Source organism: Syngnathus acus, chromosome 9, assembly GCF_901709675.1.
Source record: "Syngnathus acus chromosome 9, fSynAcu1.2, whole genome shotgun sequence".
NCBI classification, from domain to species: Eukaryota; Metazoa; Chordata; class Actinopteri; order Syngnathiformes; family Syngnathidae; genus Syngnathus; species Syngnathus acus.
This window is the reverse complement of record NC_051094.1, coordinates 11,346,574-11,364,487: the sequence shown is the minus strand read 5'-3', so window position 1 is coordinate 11,364,487 and position 17,914 is coordinate 11,346,574. Positions and strand designations below refer to the sequence as shown.

Here is a 17,914-nt window from a genome sequence, read left to right as displayed (position 1 = left end):
GATCAACACGGCAATGCCAGAAGACAGCTCTTTTCCACAACCGGTGTAAAATTGCCAAGTAGCACGCGAGACTGACTTCAACCTCTGTCATTGATTTTCCTCAGAGCTGTGACCATTCATTGTTTGTGACATTCTCCTGCCGTCTCCTTAACACCCTTCAACTAAATCAATCACATATTTCTTTCAATGCCTTATGACTGCAGGAGAAAGATAGAAACGGGCATCACATAATTACAGATTGGTCAAGACTTTGGCAACAATATTAGTTGTAGTTTTGCAATTATATGGCCACTAAGAATGACTCTTATCAGATCGCCTCCACAGTTTTTTTTTTTTTTTTATGATGGCAATGGTTTGACTCGGGATAAGATAAATTCTCATGGGGAAAATTGTTACTAGTTTAGCAGCTCCCCAAATGCAATTTCCCACAGACCACATTGTTTGCCCTCTATTATACACTTGAGATCACGTACCAAGAGCGACAACAATTATAGCGCAAGTGACCTTGACTTCCTGTCTGGACTCCAAGAATGAAATTTGATATCAATAATATTAAGTGCACCAATAATGAGATGAATATTCCCTATTTAGTGTGGCAGCTTCAGAACATATTCTGAAGGGAGAAGTGTGTGCAGCTACACGCTGGTCACTCTTAGTTGTCAGGCCTGATTTATTGCCTCCTAGCTGTTCAATTTCACATTTTGTCCTCGTCATATCCCCGACTCATGATCATTCTGCACTGACCCTTGTAGGGCAGGCAGGGAATATTGATAAAACAATTATCTGCTCGCCGTTCATTTGATTTTCCATTTCAATTACGGATTGGAGGAGGCAAAAAGAAAAGATTACAGCATTGATTTTCTTTTCATGCCTTCCAACAGGAAGATGGCCAGACTTGATGGGATGCTTTGGTGACATGGATGAGGGCTCAAAATATTTACTAGCTTGAAGTGCAATGTTTCTTGTTTGTGGATATGAAGTTTTTGCTTCATGTACTTCAAAATGACCCGAACCTCTCACTGATACGAGACACAAAAATACATCTAATTTGAGGAAATTTTATTGAATTAAATGATCAGTGAATGAGCATGATGGGCGTAATAGCAGAAGGTTTTCTCCAAAGGGTAAAGGGGGATCACCGGACAGCATGTTCACACTGCAGCTGACCGGAGGTAAACACTGTATGTGCCGTATACTCTGGAGGCCAAAGGGCCTAAAGGACAGAGCAGTTTGTCAGTGACACCATTTCACTCTTCCCCCTTTCTGATGGTCTGCCACTGTCTATTTGTCACTCTAAAATGACAACAGAGCTGCATCATCCTTTTTTCCTCCCTGCAGCACTGACAATGCTCTACCACCTCTATATTGTAAAGTATTGTAGTCTAAAATAATGTGTAGAGAAAAGTCACTGTTGCATTGAAAACAACCACCCATAAAAACAAATGAAGTGAAAGTTTGACCTGTGGGTGTCGGCTGTTCGGTTCCAGTAAAGCAAGTTGTGAATCCATTATCATATAAAGCAAATAGATGCTTCTGCAAATGATTTGGAACATTACTAATGGGTTAAGACCAAATGGGATTCCTGGTAAAATAGCCTTTGGGGAGCCTGGGAAAATTTGCCTCAGAGTAGTGCCCGGCTTGTGGCCAAAAGCCTATGCTGAGGGGCAGGGAGGGGAGACACAGCAATACACACAGAAGGAGATTGTAGGAATAGAGCAAGTGGACTTGCAACTAATCTACACTCACCGATGACGTTCAATTTGATTCTTGAACATTATTGTGTAAAAACGCTTAAGAATTGAAAAGGCTTATGATAAATCGACTCTTTTGCATTGATCCAACACGGTCGCAGGCAGCAGCAGGCGCGGCAGCCGTAGCGGCACTATTACTTCCTGTGCTTCAGCACACATAGCAGCTCTCAGGGGATTTCACATGGCTCAACTTAAGTAAACTTGGCTTTGATCAAAGTTTGGCTTTAGCATGATTGGTCTGCTTGCTACAAATCAGAGGATCAGGGAGATGAGACCAGGGCCAGGGGGTCCTGGCAAAGAATCCTTCCAAAGCTCTAGTGCTACCTTCCAGCACCAGATTATGTTGGGCAATTAAGGTAATGAACTGGATAACGCAACAGTGTATAATGAACCTTTTAAACCATTCTCTAAGGTGTCTCTTACAACTTCTCAGCTGTATCAATTATAACATGGTCTTCTGTAATATTTGCAGGAAACTAATACAAAAGTAAACAACAACTGCAGTAAATTGTAGGATGGGGAAGTAAAAAGGTGTAGACAGTGTTAATGGTTCAAGGTAATTGGTTAGGCAAAAACACATCATATGCAAGCAGGTGTGCTTTTGCCTAAGTGGTATATACGTATGTTCTGTATATGAGCAAGCATCAGCACCTCTCCGCGTTCAAGTTCCCCCAGTACACCATCGTGTGATTGGTCCGCCTGCTCCCTTTTCATTTGAACACATTTTCAAACCCAAAATTTTACTTCAATCTCACCTCATCTCTCCATACTACATTAACCCCTGGCAATTGCCTTCCAAATGACCCCATTAAGCTGTAATTGCCTCAGCAGGCCTGCTCCCTCGCTTGTAATTCTGTGCAGCGAACCCACCAGACGTTCCCCCAGCATTGTTTCATGTTCTGGCTCCCATCATCCAGTTCAGATGCTGACCCCCCACCCCCACCCCCAACTACCACCACGCCCACCACGTCCCCTCCACCATCTTACGCCCCTCTCTGTCATGGCCAGCGTTGGTGCTGCTTGTCACGATCGGTGACAATACTGATCTCTGAAGACATCACTTATTTAAAACTAGAGTGTCCCAAAAACAACCATTTACAGAGGCATTCCTAGCTTCAGTCACATTTTATGGGTTTCGCTTCATAATCAAAATGACACAAAAGTCTACAACCTGGTGATGCCACACAACAAAACAGAACGACTTCCGTTTTCGAGAGCCCATGCCTAGACTACTTCATTTTTTGACAGAGGCCTCCATGGATAACTAACGGTCAAATGCGGAAAGGCGGGGAAAACGATTCTGACAGTGATGTATTGCAACTAGTTGCAGATGCCAAAAACAAGATGCTCTTTCCAACAATTGTGTGTATTCACAGTGTATAGCATATGCACATGTGCACATGGCCGTCCCCCTCACGTGAGCATGTTCGTCTGAAGATCACGGCCGTGTATGTATACATGGGGATGCTCATGTTGCCTCCAAGCCGTTACAAGTGACATGGTATGAGCAGGGACCAGGACTAATAATCCATTCAGCACTCACTCCATTTCAAGCAGCACATCCTCCCAGAACAGATTGGTTAGCTCATAAAATCCTTCAGACGACACAGACACAAGCATGCATGTACGCACACGCACACACACACACACACACACACACACACACACATACAAAATTACGTTAGTCGCATCTTTAAACCTCCTGTTACCTCATGTTATTTTTGTTTTTAAGAGCTCTTTATATACAAACGCTATGTGGAGATTTCAGAGTTCAATTTTCTCTTTCACACTGCAGCTATTTACTGTTATATGAAACATGAATTGCAAATTAATTCTAAGCTTGAGCTACGCTATCTCTCTTTTTCTGAACACATAGACCTTCAGAAATGCTTTAGATCATTGCGTTCTCTGGTTGCCTGTTTATTTAAATTCACCCTTTTCCAAAGCAAATGTTCCCGGGAATCAAGGTGTTTTTGTTGCAAAGCTCTAACTGATCCAGTGGGATTTGCTTCCAACAGCCTGTCTCTCCCCCTCGCCTTTCAACACCAAACTCTGTGCTCCAATCAAAATGAACCACCAGGGACCCCCTCTTCCCTCCCCCGTGAGCTACGCCTGCTCCAAGTGCTGTGATAGCAGCCTCCCTGCCATTGATCGCAGAGTTTAGCACAGCGCGTGCATGCCACCGTTAGCAGAAAACAAAGACCTCGCTGCCTTTAATAGCGGCTCACACCATTAATGCAGCTAATGTCTTGTGTTTGTTTCTGCGCTGAAGAATGAATGAAAGAAAAGCAGACGGCAATTAAAAAGGTTAACGAGGATCATCTTCTTCACACAAATCTTTTAACCTCATAAACAGGCTGATATTGTTTGAGGCATGCATTTACAGGCCACAAGTGATACAAAAAAAAAATAAACACCTTCATGTCATAATTTCATATTGCAAATCTAATTGTAGATGTTGAATTTGAAAAGGCAAACACGGCACCATTGATCCCACCAACGCTGACCAGGAGGATCTCATGAATTAAGAATGAGATAAATCACCATTAACCCCAGACATCCCAGCTTGCGGTTGACTATGACACACCGCAAGCATCCGTAATTTTGTTTTTCTAATATTAAGTATATCTTGGGATTTAATATATATATAACTCCTCAATAAATACTACCTGCACTTGTCTGTTTATTTAATCATGGTCTGATTTAATTGTGACAGAGATTTTTTTTTTCTATTTTCTGTGAGCCTCTATAAAATTGCCATCATTTTTAATTAATTCTTAATTAAAATATATTACACCACAGCTTCTACCCATCTCTCTTGATATTGTAACATAATCAATTCAGAACCATTTACATATCATTAATTAAAAGCTTTCCTCTCTCATCCTTAAAATCGTAATGAGGGCCGAATCCTCATTAGGAACCTATAAGGGAGAATATAACAATACAGTAGAGAATAGATGGTGCATCCTGCAGTGACTCCTTTGTATCACAGTATTTGAAAGAATTGTAAGCAATGAGGATAATTTTAATTCCAAGTGTTTACTCAGTGGATATCATTATCCATTATATTTACATCAGGGAAACTAAACTGTTTAGCTTAGTCAAATGAATAAAAATGAAAGACAGTTCAGTCATGACAGACAAAAACTAAAATAACTATTTATGATGTACATATACAGTACCTCTGTGTCCTTGCATGATCCACCTGTGGATAATGCTTCCAGCCCGGACTTTAGCAAAGTCCTAACCTTGGAATTAGCTTACACTGAGCATGCAAACAAAGCAAGGCCCTTTGCTCTGAGCAATAAATAATTCCGTACGAATATAAAACAGCGTTCTATTCTCTTTGATAGGGACCCATAATTCAGTTGAACTGTACATTTCCACTGAAGCTATGCTAATAAGAACCCAGGATCATTTATTATCAAGACCTAAAACACACACATGCAAATCTTCCTATCTTGGCCTGGCTCTCAAAGGAAGGCGTAATAAGATCAAATAATGATGGCCATTGTTATTCAGAGATTGGGCATATCCTGATTTTTATCACTCGTCTTTCAAAGGTGTTGCGGCAATACATGTCAGCGTTGCATGTCTGGGGCTTCCACACGTCAGATAAAAATCGCTGCACTTGCTGTTACGACAGCCTGACAGCAATTTGTTTCAATGTTTTGTCACACCGCTGTTGGTGCATTTTGTGTGGGCTGCTCGGCGCAATGGGAACAGCTTGGAGTATCCTTCCGATCGTGAGCACACACTCTTGCAGCGCACGCTCTCAGATTAGCAACACATCACGGACGCACGCTGCATTTGCTGCATGTCTACTACTCGAGCATGTAAAAATCTATTCCAAATAGAATGTGTTGATTACCTTACACCTGAAATGGCTGGTGTCACTAGATCATTAACACTTGCATTACTCCAAAATATACTTGTCATTCACACAGCCATGCCTATATTTATTCTAGAAAAACACACACATAAAATACTCACTCTACGTCTCTGTAAAAAGTTTGCCCCAGTACAAAAAATGTAAAAATATATTAGTATATTAGTATGTGTATATTTTAGTACTATTTTAAACCTACCTCAAGCAATGTTCAATTTGAACCTGCTGCTTTAAAAAAAAGTTTGACTTTGACATGGAGTACTGAGTGAGTTAATGAAATCCTATCAAAGACAGGAACTCTATTTTTACACCGTGATAATTAAAGTACGACACAGTTATAATTTACAGCTCGAGCTTAATTGCATATGAAAAGTAAAATGGGGAAGTTCTTTGAAAGATGATTAAAAGTGTGTGTGTGTGTGTGTGTGTGTGTGTGTGTGTGTGTGTGTGTGTGTGTGTGTGTGTGTGTGTGTGCGTGCGTGCGTGTGTGTGCGTGCGTGTGTGCATGCGAGCGTGTGTGCGTATGTGTGTGTGCGCGTACGTGTGTGTACGTGTATGTGTGTATGTGCGTTTGTGCGAATGTCTGTGTGTACTGAATCAAGAAGAGTGACGATAAAAGCGCGTCTAAACAACAGGACGGTATCGTTCAGCATCACGGAACGTATCAAAGATTAGGTAATGAAATATGCATTGTCCTATTTCTCTGCTAGCAGGCCCTTTGACAAATCGAGTACAATCCAAAATCTCCATAAATCACTATTGAAGACAAGTATATCATCACCAGCGCATATATCTTCCTCGGCCTGACCTGTAGACTAATGAGAAAAGGCCCAGACTATCTTGTCTGATTAATTAATTCAAAATGTCGGCTGTTATTCAAATGCGAGGCTGGTGTTATTTGAATAACACTTGACAGCAACGCCTGAAGAAATAATTTCTGCTTTGTGAGGCTGCTGCGACATTACCGATGATAGTTTGTGGAAAAGGAAGAAGCCGGGAAGTTCTTTCCCCTTCTTTCCCCCCGTCCATTTGCTTCCACAGCCTCACCTTCGCTTTCATGATCACACCAAGAAGTATTTCATTATATCGTCACCCACACCCAGTGACAATTATGGTTCTGACTATTTTTCCCCCCGCTGTTTGTATTCCCTCCCACCGCCAGCACAGGGCAGAGGATTGGCTCTGCGAGCGACATGCTGGCAAAGAGGAAGGTCATGATTTTTACAACTGCAGCCCTCCCATAGCTGACAGCCTGTGCTGCCAAAGTGACACACTCTGTTTGGCTTTCCCACGTTCATAGAGTGCACCAGAGCTTTGTCTTTATCGCCGAACTCACCACACACAAACACAATTTCGCACTTACAATGAAACAAACGCATTATTGTTCGATGTTCACGCAAATAAGGTGTGAAAAGAAAAAGTTCACACTGACGTAATGAAATAAAATCTATAAGGCAGAAAAGGTACTTTTAACCAGTCTTGGAGAAAGTTATTTTTGGGAAAGTGACAGAAACAATGTTTGCAAAAGGAGAAACTCAGAATTATGGATGTGGACTTAATTGGAACTGTACCAAAATTGTCATACTGTCATAGGAAGTTGACAAAGACGTTAAACCTAAAAGTTGTGTCCAAGACTTTGCTGATGGCCCGTGACCAAAATGAGGAGATCCGATTCAGAAAATTGATGGCTGCACATGACCAATGACCTTTTTCTTACTATTTGCTTTTTCTTTTTCTTTTTTTACATCATAACATTTATTCATATACTTTATCTTAACTGACATGGCTAAATCCTAACTTGCTAGACATAATTCAGTATAACACTTCAAGAATAACACATAATAATAATATGGAATCTTCAAGAATAATTCTGGGCATGTGAATATTGGCAATGAAAATGTATTGATTTTTGTGAGTAAATAAGTCTTGTCAGATGAATGATATCCATGCATAAAATACAAATTCACTTTGACTAAAAGTCTGTTCAGAATATATATAATTTTGCACTCACTTAAAAAAGGCCCAGCATTTTCATCTCATCTGAACATAAAAGTTTTCAAATGTGGGTTGAAATATTTTTTTCCAAAAACGACATCATTGTCGCTGATTGCATAAGTTCAAAGTACCACGACACCCCAACATATATGCAAGGTTTTAAAAGTACCTGCATTTGTGTGGATAGACTCCTAACCATAGCCCCAAAGTTGCCAAGCATTTGGAACTAGTCCCTCTTTCTTTCTTTGTATATACATATAAAAGTCTACAGAGGCAGTAGGGTGGATTAAAAAAAAAAAACGCAAAGCAAGAATGTACGTGCAAGGCCCTGGGGGCAGTGCAAAGCCTTCTATCGCTTCCCTCATCAAGCATGGATTCTAATCAGGGCTTGGGAGATATAAGACGCTCAGTCATTAAATAAATTAACTCTGCCACTCCATGCTCTCCTTCAGCACCCGGGAGACGCTTGCCGTGCTTTGCATACTTATACAGGCATCTCCAAGCATCACACACTTCACCTTCACACTGCAGCCTATCAGGCCTGCCAACACACTCACACACACACACACACACACACACACACACACACACACACACACACACACACACACACACGCACACACACGCGTGCACAAACGTACACACACAAACGCACACAAAATTTAACAACTAATTCTGAATATTTAGAGGAGAGGAACCACACCTCCTGTCCCTCAACAACTGACTGTTTGTAAGGAGAGCTTTTACTTAATTGCATTATGGGCACAAAACGAACCTAAGTACGAGGGTCTCTGTCCCTTTCCTGAAAATGCAAGATGACAAGGTGCTGCGGACCAACATTGAGGTTCTTTGATCAAGCAAATGCACCCACAATGAGGAAGAGAGCTCACTGTCACTCTTCACGGAGCACCCGCACTACAAATGGATCAATAAAATAGGAGACTCATTCACTGTTTAACTCATATCCTTGCGCCCACATCATCTTTCGGAACGGCGTGATGTAAAAAGTGCACGCTTAATGCACATCAATCATTCTGACAGAGGGAGTGCTTATTTCAAGAAGCCAGCATGAGGCGCACGCACCAAGTCAGCAGAATGGCGGTTGACAAAACTTGCCATTTGAATTTCAAACTGCATTTTGCAGAGATAAACGTCCTGAGAAAGCCCTTACGTTGCAATTTATATCATTTTAATTCACCATTACTTAGTGAGGAACTACCTGGGAGGGAAGGGGAACCCATTACAGTATAAGAAGTAAGAAATGAACAGAACGGTCTGGGGATTTTCTCTTGCAGACACAATTAAATATTCATGTGTCTCCACCTAGGACACAACAGATACAGATCATTATCATGGCAACATCGCACCACCATTTTGTTCACACATTTAGTGCTGGCTCAATATGTGTGTGTCTGTGTGCACAATTTCAATGGAATGACGGCATTTAAAATTAGAGGCAATGAGTCATAAGATCTTTAAGAGGTATGGATTTTGATAGCCTTTAGTGTGTCGCAAAAAAAAAAAAATCATCATTGATTTTTCACAAAAAGTTGCTAAGAAAAGAAGGTTTGGCCAAAGAAGATTCACCAATTGATGATGCAGGTAACGATGCGGATTTCTGTTTTGGTTTGTTTCTGATATAAGCAAGCACTGTTAGACATTTTGCTTAATTTCTCACTGAATAATGCATGAACCATGATGACAAAATGCAGACATATGCATGATGTGGCTATCCATGAAGGCCAACAATTTGGTGCTGATCCAAATTAGGATTGTTTGGTCTTGGCACGGTCGGCGCTGCGCTGAGTGCCAATTCAGCCATATTATCACTTTAAATCATCTTGCGGTATGTTATGAAAAATACTATCAGTGTGACACTCAGGATATTTAAAATGCTCTCTGTTGTAATTATACGCATGTCCAAGTTTGGATGTCCCTTTGTGATGCTCAGTGCAAAGTTTAGTACGTTTCTGTATCCTTGATGACCTCCACTTTGGAATGAGAGTAGACCCTTGTATCTGTGTCTTTTGTTTTGTTTTTCAAAGCCTATCAAAGAGGAGCAAAGAGAGGAACAGCATTCCCCCGCTCGCTGTCATTAATCATAGCTTTCTGGGAGCAAGCGCATATTAATTTCTGTCATCCCAAACATCATTTGGTATTGTTAAGCCACGGCTTAGTGCTCGTTCACCAGCAGACGCCGGGCACTGCTGCTGGTTGAGCGAAGACAGGGCCTGTGTGGCTGTGTTTCAGAGCAAGAAGCCTTTATCCCCGGGGCTCTGACACCAATTAAGCCATTTCACCGAGAGACGAAAACAGGGCCCGCTCTTTCAGTGTAACATGAGCCAGCACCTAGCCTGCTGGCCCATTGCCATCTTTCCATTACTTCAGACACAAAAATGCACTTCAAGGACTTAGAATAATAATAATAAAAAAAAAATGGTACGCTCAGCCAATGGTCATTCATACCTTACTGACAGCTGGCTAAATTACAAAGGCAGGAGAGTCCGTGTTTATGCACACTGATCGGCGGCTGGGGTCATTGCAGTCTCCCAGTACAATAGTTAATTAAAGGTATTATACATGCATATTTTATTTCAGAGACAACATCAAAACAATTTAATAGTAGTGTGCCGCAACTCATAGAAAAACGCACAGTGTGCACTTCATCATCCCCGCAGCAGTGTGAAGCTTAACTCAAGGCGTACACAGAATAATGCAAGCTTTGTTATGAATTAAATATTAGAAATTTTAACACAACAGCCAATAAGAATTATTTGCCTTATTAAAGCGGCAGAAGACACTGATTAAAATTTCATTGCATTGACGTCTTTTTCCTATTTCTGCCTTCAATACATCATTCTAATGCAGGCTCACGCTGAACGGTGGAGAATTGTGGAGGTCTTTATTTTCTGGCTTATAAATGAAAGAAATAACATATAAGTCCCTTTTTTGTTTTGAGGAAAATGTCTAAAGGGTAATGTATTTTCATCGGAGAATGATATCATAAATATATGTGATACGAATGCATTTTGAATTGGAGTCTTTATTGCTCACCCTACAAAGATGTAAAATGTGCGGGTAGCAACAATGTCAACAAAGCAACACGCATTCAACTACTTATAAGATACACACCTCCAACGCAAGTTAGGAGCACGACAGCAAAGGACAGCCGGACTCTTTGCAACATGCCTGCACTCGCAAATGATCGGTCATTTAGTTGTCCGCATGTAATGTGTACAGAGTAAATGAACATCATGGTGTCTATTGTCCCAGGAGGAAATGCTCGAGCTAATGAAATAGGGACCTATAAATAGCAGAGTCATTACTGAGAGAGGACTTGCTTTGCACCAGTCTCACTCAAGCTCTCTTTGTATGGTAGTAATAACTGGCTTTGTGACCTTACATATGCTGCATAGCAGCTCGCAGTTCGAGAGACATGCGAGAGGACACAGGAGAGTAAAGAGTAAAGTTACAAAGATATTCAGGAAAAAGGGCAGCGCTTGTAGCCAGTGGAACATCAGCAAGCCGTATTGTGGCTCCTCATTCACTTACTGCAGTTTCCCCTTTTTGTTGAAATACAAGGTTTTTTTTTCCCTTGCAGAGCAAATATTTCTGCAAGCCCAAATTATAGAAGGGTCATTTATTATAAACTCTGAACAATGCAATTGTGACATGAACAAAAGCAACCTTAGATTTAAAGTCTGATTTAAAGTATTGTTTGTACATTTTATATCAAGTCAGCAGCAGCAGTCTATTTCTACTCGGGTCAACCTTTGAGAGCCTCTTTTGTTGTATTTCATGTTTGCATATTGTTTTTTTTTACTTTAGTAAGAGAGCGCGAGGAGGAACAAATCGGCAGCAGCCACGCGCTGTAAACTCATTTCAATCAATCCTTCCTGTTTGCATCCCAAGCAGCCTCTGCTGGCTGCCACCGCCTGAAGATAACTATTTCACCACCTCTGTCATGCCTAATTAACAGCTCAGACGTACAATTCAGAAATTTTGCAATTAACCTACTAAAATATTGTTGGAGGATGCTAATTGTTATGCCAGTTGCCATAAAGACTCATTTGCATAACGTATGTGGAAAAAAAACATTATGAGCTGTTGATCGCACAGAAGCCCGCGAAAAACGCTTCCAGCGACAGAGGAGGAGGGCGAGAAGAGAGAGAGAGAGAGAGAGAGACGTGCAAGATGGGTGCAGATGGAGAGACACCACTGGATCATTGTGCAAAAGCCTGATAGTAGCAATGCAAAGACATCTATAGCCACAGGACAAAGACATTTAGCCTTCCAAATGAAACTGATACATATTCTTTGTTTTGTTTTGTTTTGTTTTTGGTCCCCTTTCTCTTTGTTTGGTTCGCCTACAGCTCGTCTTTGCTGATGGGGAATTGGAGGGTGTTTGGGAGCTGTGTAGATAATAGCTATATCTTCCCGTGTCCCCGTCGTGCTTTAGCAGAGGAAGCACATGCAGCCCCGCTATTGAAGCCAGTCAGGAACCCAGCTGTGCGCGAGCCATTGGGCGCAACACTATCTAGTCACTGCAGCCGCATCGCTGGGCTCCCTGAGACAAAAAGCAGCCAAAGTCAATTGTCTTTGCTGCTGAATAGCTTGCTGTTCTCTCCTGTGAGCGCGCTGGAGCTTTTTCAACACCAGTCAAATCACAAAAGCAAAAATGAGCAAATTATAAAACCCCATTATTGTGTATATATTTTTGCTATGTGGCTTTAAGCAGAAAAATATATAGTGCTTAACAATTGTATTAAACCACCACCTAATGTAAGGTTTATGCCAAACATACCCAATTGTTAATCACGTTTTATTATTTCTGTTTTGGTTAAAACACACGTACTGTATGTAAAATCTCTTAAATCAAAATGCATGTAATTTTAACTATCCCAAAATGTTCAAATGAAATATATTATTTAAAAATAAAAAAAAGCAAACCACATAATTACTTTTTGAAAAAAAATATATCGTTGCATTTCTGAACAGCACAGTTTTGTTTTAGTGGTTAAATATTGTCATTTCTGACTTCTCAGAGATGAAAAAAAAAACTGCTCCAATGTGCGCATTTAACGGTAAATTTCTAATTTCTGTTCAAAATAGTAACATGTGAAGAGTTCACTGAAAATAAGCTATTTTAAGTAAGCTATATGGTGTGAGTGCAAATAACAGTAGCATCAATGGGCTAATAGATATTTTAAGCAGCGTATGTACAATAAAATAATAACCAAGCATGCATTGATCATGCCGATACAGCAATCGAAATGAGCTGCCTCATTAGGTTCGTCGAGTAACATTGAATTAAACATTCCCAATAGATTTCAGAAATGCTTAACTCTATTTACTGCAGGTAATGCTTTTAGTCTGCCTTGCTTGCGGTTAATTACAGTCTCATCTTGGCCTGTATTTAGTTAACACCGTCTCCCCTGCTCAGCATCACATGTAACATGTAAGATCTGATAAGCATCTTGAGCTTTTCATACATAGTGCAGGATTCATGTGAATGCGGTCTCCCCTTAATTGGCGGTACTACGTTTTGAGAAGCCCTCCCCCTGTTTTGGAACCTGATGAGTCAAAGGTCAGCAAAACAACAAGTCAATACGTAGCCAAAGGAGCGCGATGCAGCTGAGAGAGCTGTGGAGAGGACTAAGCCTCTCAGTGGCGCTCCGTGATTTAGCCTGTAATAGTTCTCGGTAATCTCTTTCTATTGATTAAACCTCACTTCAGAGAGGAGTCCTGCAACAGAACCTCTCTCTTCCTGGTCAGAAATACCATATGGAGGTAATCTTTCACCTTTGTTATTCTTGCCTCTCCCGCTGCTGCTGCCGCTGTGAGCCACTCTTCCAAGCATGAAAGCAAGACAGGGGAGTCGCCAGCAGGTTAAAATAAACCCGGCGCACGGGAATAACTGCAAAACTCATCTGAACGGCAGGCAATTTTCGGTGAATGCATTCACTGTATACAGCTTGCAGCCAGAAGGTACAACGTGAAGCTGCCCTTTGTTCCAAAATGATTGAGAATCAATTACTTTTGTTTGTATTTGGACTCACATTTTTCTACGGCAAAGAAAATAAAGGACCTCTCACGTGTATATCAAAAAGCCCACCAAAGGAAACTGTATGTGGAGGCGAGAGGGGGGTGAAATGCCTGCTAAAAACACAAAATTTAGTGACAGGCAAATGAGTTCATGCTGCCACTTAATCGCATTTCTTGTATAATGCTTGATTAGCATATCAAAGTGAATTAATACTTCCAGGGCATTAGTAATGCAGAAATATGCTGGCGCTCCACGAAAACGAAAGTGTCCGAAAGTTTTAAAAAGTCCTGAAAACCTCTCGCTTTGCTTGACTTTGCCCTCCTCTCAAATGCAACATCCAAATATTTTACATTGCCGAATATTTAACCTTTACATGCACTTCGGCTTTTATCCATACCAAACGATGGCCATCTATAATATTCAGCAAATGACATGGCTTTTGGGTTTCATTTCCATAGCAAACCCTATCCCCCTCCCCGTGTGCCATTTGAGGAGACATGAAAAGGGCCAAGGAATCCCTCTGAGCAATGCTACATGGGCCAGTGAAAGGTGCACTGTGTGCTGCAATAACAAGGCGGTCAGCAAGGCCACCACACCAGCTGAGCTCTCTGTCAGTGACTCCAAACCACAGGTTACCTTACATGCACATCCACAGTCCATTATGTATGTAGCGGTGTACACCTTTCTCATGCAGCTTTTGTCATTTTTGCCTATTTTTACATTTACAGCTGCTTAAAACTGTGGCACTTATTTGAAAGCAGAAACATTCCAAATGAGCCCACGGCGTATCGTTTCAACAAATCAGTAATCTAATTTTACCTGATTACTCAGTGTCATAACATGAGATGTGATTGTGGGAATATAAAATATAATTCTAAAAAGTCTACAGTTCACCGGGAGGTTTCTTGCAAAATAAAAACTGACATACTACGTGAGCGACATCCTACTGTTTTTTCCTTCTGTTTCTTGCTTTGTCTTAACAGGCGACAAAAAGCTGAGCACCTCGGCTCGAACGCAGACCCTCTGTCTGCCTCTGTGACCGGCACCTGAGTAGGGGGGGAGTTCATAAACTTTTATGATCTCCCCCGAGCCAATTTCCTCATAAACCGCACAAAGGTCACAAATCTGACAAGTTATCAGGGGTGCTAAAATTACTCCGAACCCACAACATTGTTTCCTTCTTATTCCTATTTGTTTACTACTTGTTTTAGCATTGCATGACACAATGTACATATGTGAAATGCAATAGTCTGAAAGTCATTTTTGTAGGGGCGGTTTCAATAACCATTCTAATTGGTGATGCAATGCTCCATGCAAGAATCATTTTTGTATTTTATTTTATCTCTTTATAATGAAGTATTTTGGTTTATTTTACCACATGCATTTTTAGAAATTTTCTTCAAAACGTGACACCTTTAAAGTTTTTCATACTGTAAATAATCAGTGACAATATCAGTCTTGGATGTTTCATTACATTGACACACATACTAATATACACACATGATGGTCATAGAAATCAGACATTTGTGCAGACTAATTCTCCCGGATTAACATGCATAGTCCAATTGGAAAATGTGTTATTTGTATTTTTCAAAAAGTCTTTAAAAAAAAAAAAAGATGTCTGCGTGAAGGTAAAAATACACAAATTTACTGAGTGTAATTGCTATTATTTGTACACTGAGCATACAGTCAGCTATATAAGCCACGTGTGTGTAATTTAAAAGCTGAAATGCATCGGATTTTTTTTTCTACAAGTAGCCAGTGTTTAGATAGATAAAGCAACAAAGGATGACTAATATACTGTATGTATATACCTCCACTGTTTGCTGCTATTTTTAAATGGGTGATTGATTAAAATGGACAAAGGTCCCCTGCTTAACCTGGATGGCAGACATTGGAACCCTGACAGGAAAAAGTGTATGATTGTTCTGCTGTTCAACTATTAAATATTTAATTACGTTCTTAAATAGACTTAGGAAAGGCTTACCTGTCTTTTCTTTGATTTCACAGAGAACGCTGAAGAGGGCTGGTTTCATTCTGTGACAGTTGAGTCCATGTTTCCTGTTTCAGTATAAGACAAGAGAAAATATTGATATAAGTTCACTGATAAGTCATACCTGTTCTATTAATTATCATTACTTTCTCCAACACGATTGCTTAATGTATTTCTAAGGTAACAAAACAATGCAGCCAATATTGGGTCAAACTAAACGATCACTTGAATAAAACGCGAGGTCCAAATTGACTAATGTATTCAATAAACCAGCTGAAATATTTCCAATTATTTTACTACACTTTGGCAAATACAAGATGTGTGCACGTAAACTTTTTGAACAACACTAAATGGGCTGTTTTGCGTTGACAGTCATGTCAATTAAAAAAATGTTGTCTTCACAGTGACAACCCGTGCTTAAGCTTTATGAGGCACTAAATGCACCTGATCATTGTCAGTGTCATTAAACGCGCCCCCAGCCTGCTCTTATGCCCGGTGGGGAATATGTTTTAATAATAATAATAATAATAACAATAATAATAACAATAACGCGTGTTGTCAAAGAGGGTTTACAAGTCACAAAAAACAACCAACTTTGCTTGCGCCTCGTCCAGACTTTGATCAGTTATGGTCATTATTTGATGAAGAATGTCGCCAATGTCTTGTTTGCGTCCGTCCCCGTCCGTGCCGTCGTGTCCATGTGGAGGCGGCAGGGCCATGCCACCTTGTACCGAGTGGCCGGCCAAACTGACGCCGCCGATCGACTGCATGATCCGGGCTTGATCATCCATCGGAACCGCTAAAGAGTCCGTGCACTGAGCCACACAAATTGAAAAACTCATATACGAAATGGGCTAGAACATGTGCCGAAGATAATCAGGGTACACGGCAGCGTGGCCCAAAACACAGACGTTTTGTTTAAAGAAAACAAAACAAAAATAAATGAGGAAAAATAACTGCGCTGTGGTGGCGTAAATGTGTCCAAGTTGACGCGTCTCTTTACGCGCGGTCCAAGGTGCCAAAACGGGGATCGGCGGATGAAGAATAATGCCTTAATAAGAGTATTTAAAAAGGTCAAAATTGTCGAAGGTTGTCCATCTTATCCTCCGCGAATCTTCACGCCAATGTATCTTCTCTCTGTCAGTGGGATTTGACGGCTTTGGAAACAATTGCTCCTTTGGTGATCTCTCATTTATTGGCGCTCTTCGTGGGGTTTCCGGTGCATCTCCTCTCAAAAATCCTCATCGGGAGGCAAAAATATCCAACGTTGCAAACAATTCTTTGTAAAATAAAAATAAAAAACCTTAGTGCAGGAATGAAGTCCATGTATTGAGAAAATACAGTAGTGTCCGAATAGTTTTAAATGAAAAAAAAAAAAAAGTTGCGAGATGCTGTTTAGAAAAAAAGCAACAAGGATCGGAAATTAATAAGGATGCAGCGCTGTATAATAAAGCGATGCGCCAAAAATAAACTAAAATAAAAAAAAGACCATGCCTTGCTAAAATTTATGAGGTGCAGCTTGTGTGCCTGTGTGTGTTTTATGTTGTTTGATAGTGAGCGATTGACAGTGTGCCAATGCCACTCACTCAGTGCAGACGTGTCAGAGCAGGCAACACGAGGGGGGAGAGAAAAAAAAAAATACACACACAAAATACAAAATGAAATGCACGCCCCGCCCAACAGAGGAGTGGTCTACACTCCTGTCACTTCTCACCCGAGCAGCGAAAAAGCCAAAAATGTTACGAGCGAGTAGTTAGGCAGCTGATTATAGTGATGAAAGCACAGTCTTTGCGGGAAGGCGTCCTCGCGCAGCTCTGTGCATATTCCCGTGCAGTAATCAAGATTTACTCCTGCAAGCAAGGCAGGAAAATACATAACGAGACTTTTATGCTGTTTGATGTAGAGCAGCGCGCTCTCCTGCTAAGGCTTTGGCTCACACTCTGCGCGAGCGGCAGACATGTTTATATGATTGCAAAATGAAGCTGGCTCCACCAATCCACGTCTAGAAGAAGCAAGAGTGACGACGCGTGCGTCCTATTGCTTGGCAGATGCATGACGGCCAAAGCCCACCCACTCAATCCCTCCATCTTCACACTGCCCCTGCACAAGAAAAAAAAGAAAAGAAAAGAATGGCAACTTGTGATTGGTCGTTGCTAAGAGCGACATCCATTGCACAAAGCAGGCGGCGCTGCTCTGTGCTCCTCCGCAGTTGCTATGGCAGCAGACACGTTGTTGGG

The 17,914-nt window shown here is 41.0% G+C and overlaps 1 protein-coding gene across 9 annotated transcripts in view; it reads right to left on the bottom strand.

Annotated features, from left to right (window-relative positions):
- Positions 1-17,628, bottom strand: part of pbx3b (pre-B-cell leukemia homeobox 3b) — a 55,558-nt gene extending 37,930 nt beyond the window's left edge. For 5 of the 9 annotated variants that reach the window (XM_037258304.1, XM_037258308.1, XM_037258306.1 and 2 more), the window contains exons 1-2: positions 16,272-17,628; positions 15,672-15,745 (exon numbers count right to left, since the gene is read on the bottom strand). In XM_037258304.1, coding sequence (XP_037114199.1) covers positions 15,672-15,745; positions 16,272-16,519 — 322 coding nt within the window. In that variant the 5' untranslated portion in view covers positions 16,520-17,628. Of the gene's footprint in view, positions 1-15,671; positions 15,752-16,271 lie in introns of all 9 variants that reach the window. The other 4 variants (XM_037258303.1, XM_037258307.1, XM_037258310.1 and 1 more) reach the window with 1 other exon arrangement.
- Positions 17,629-17,914: the final 286 nt, after the last annotated feature.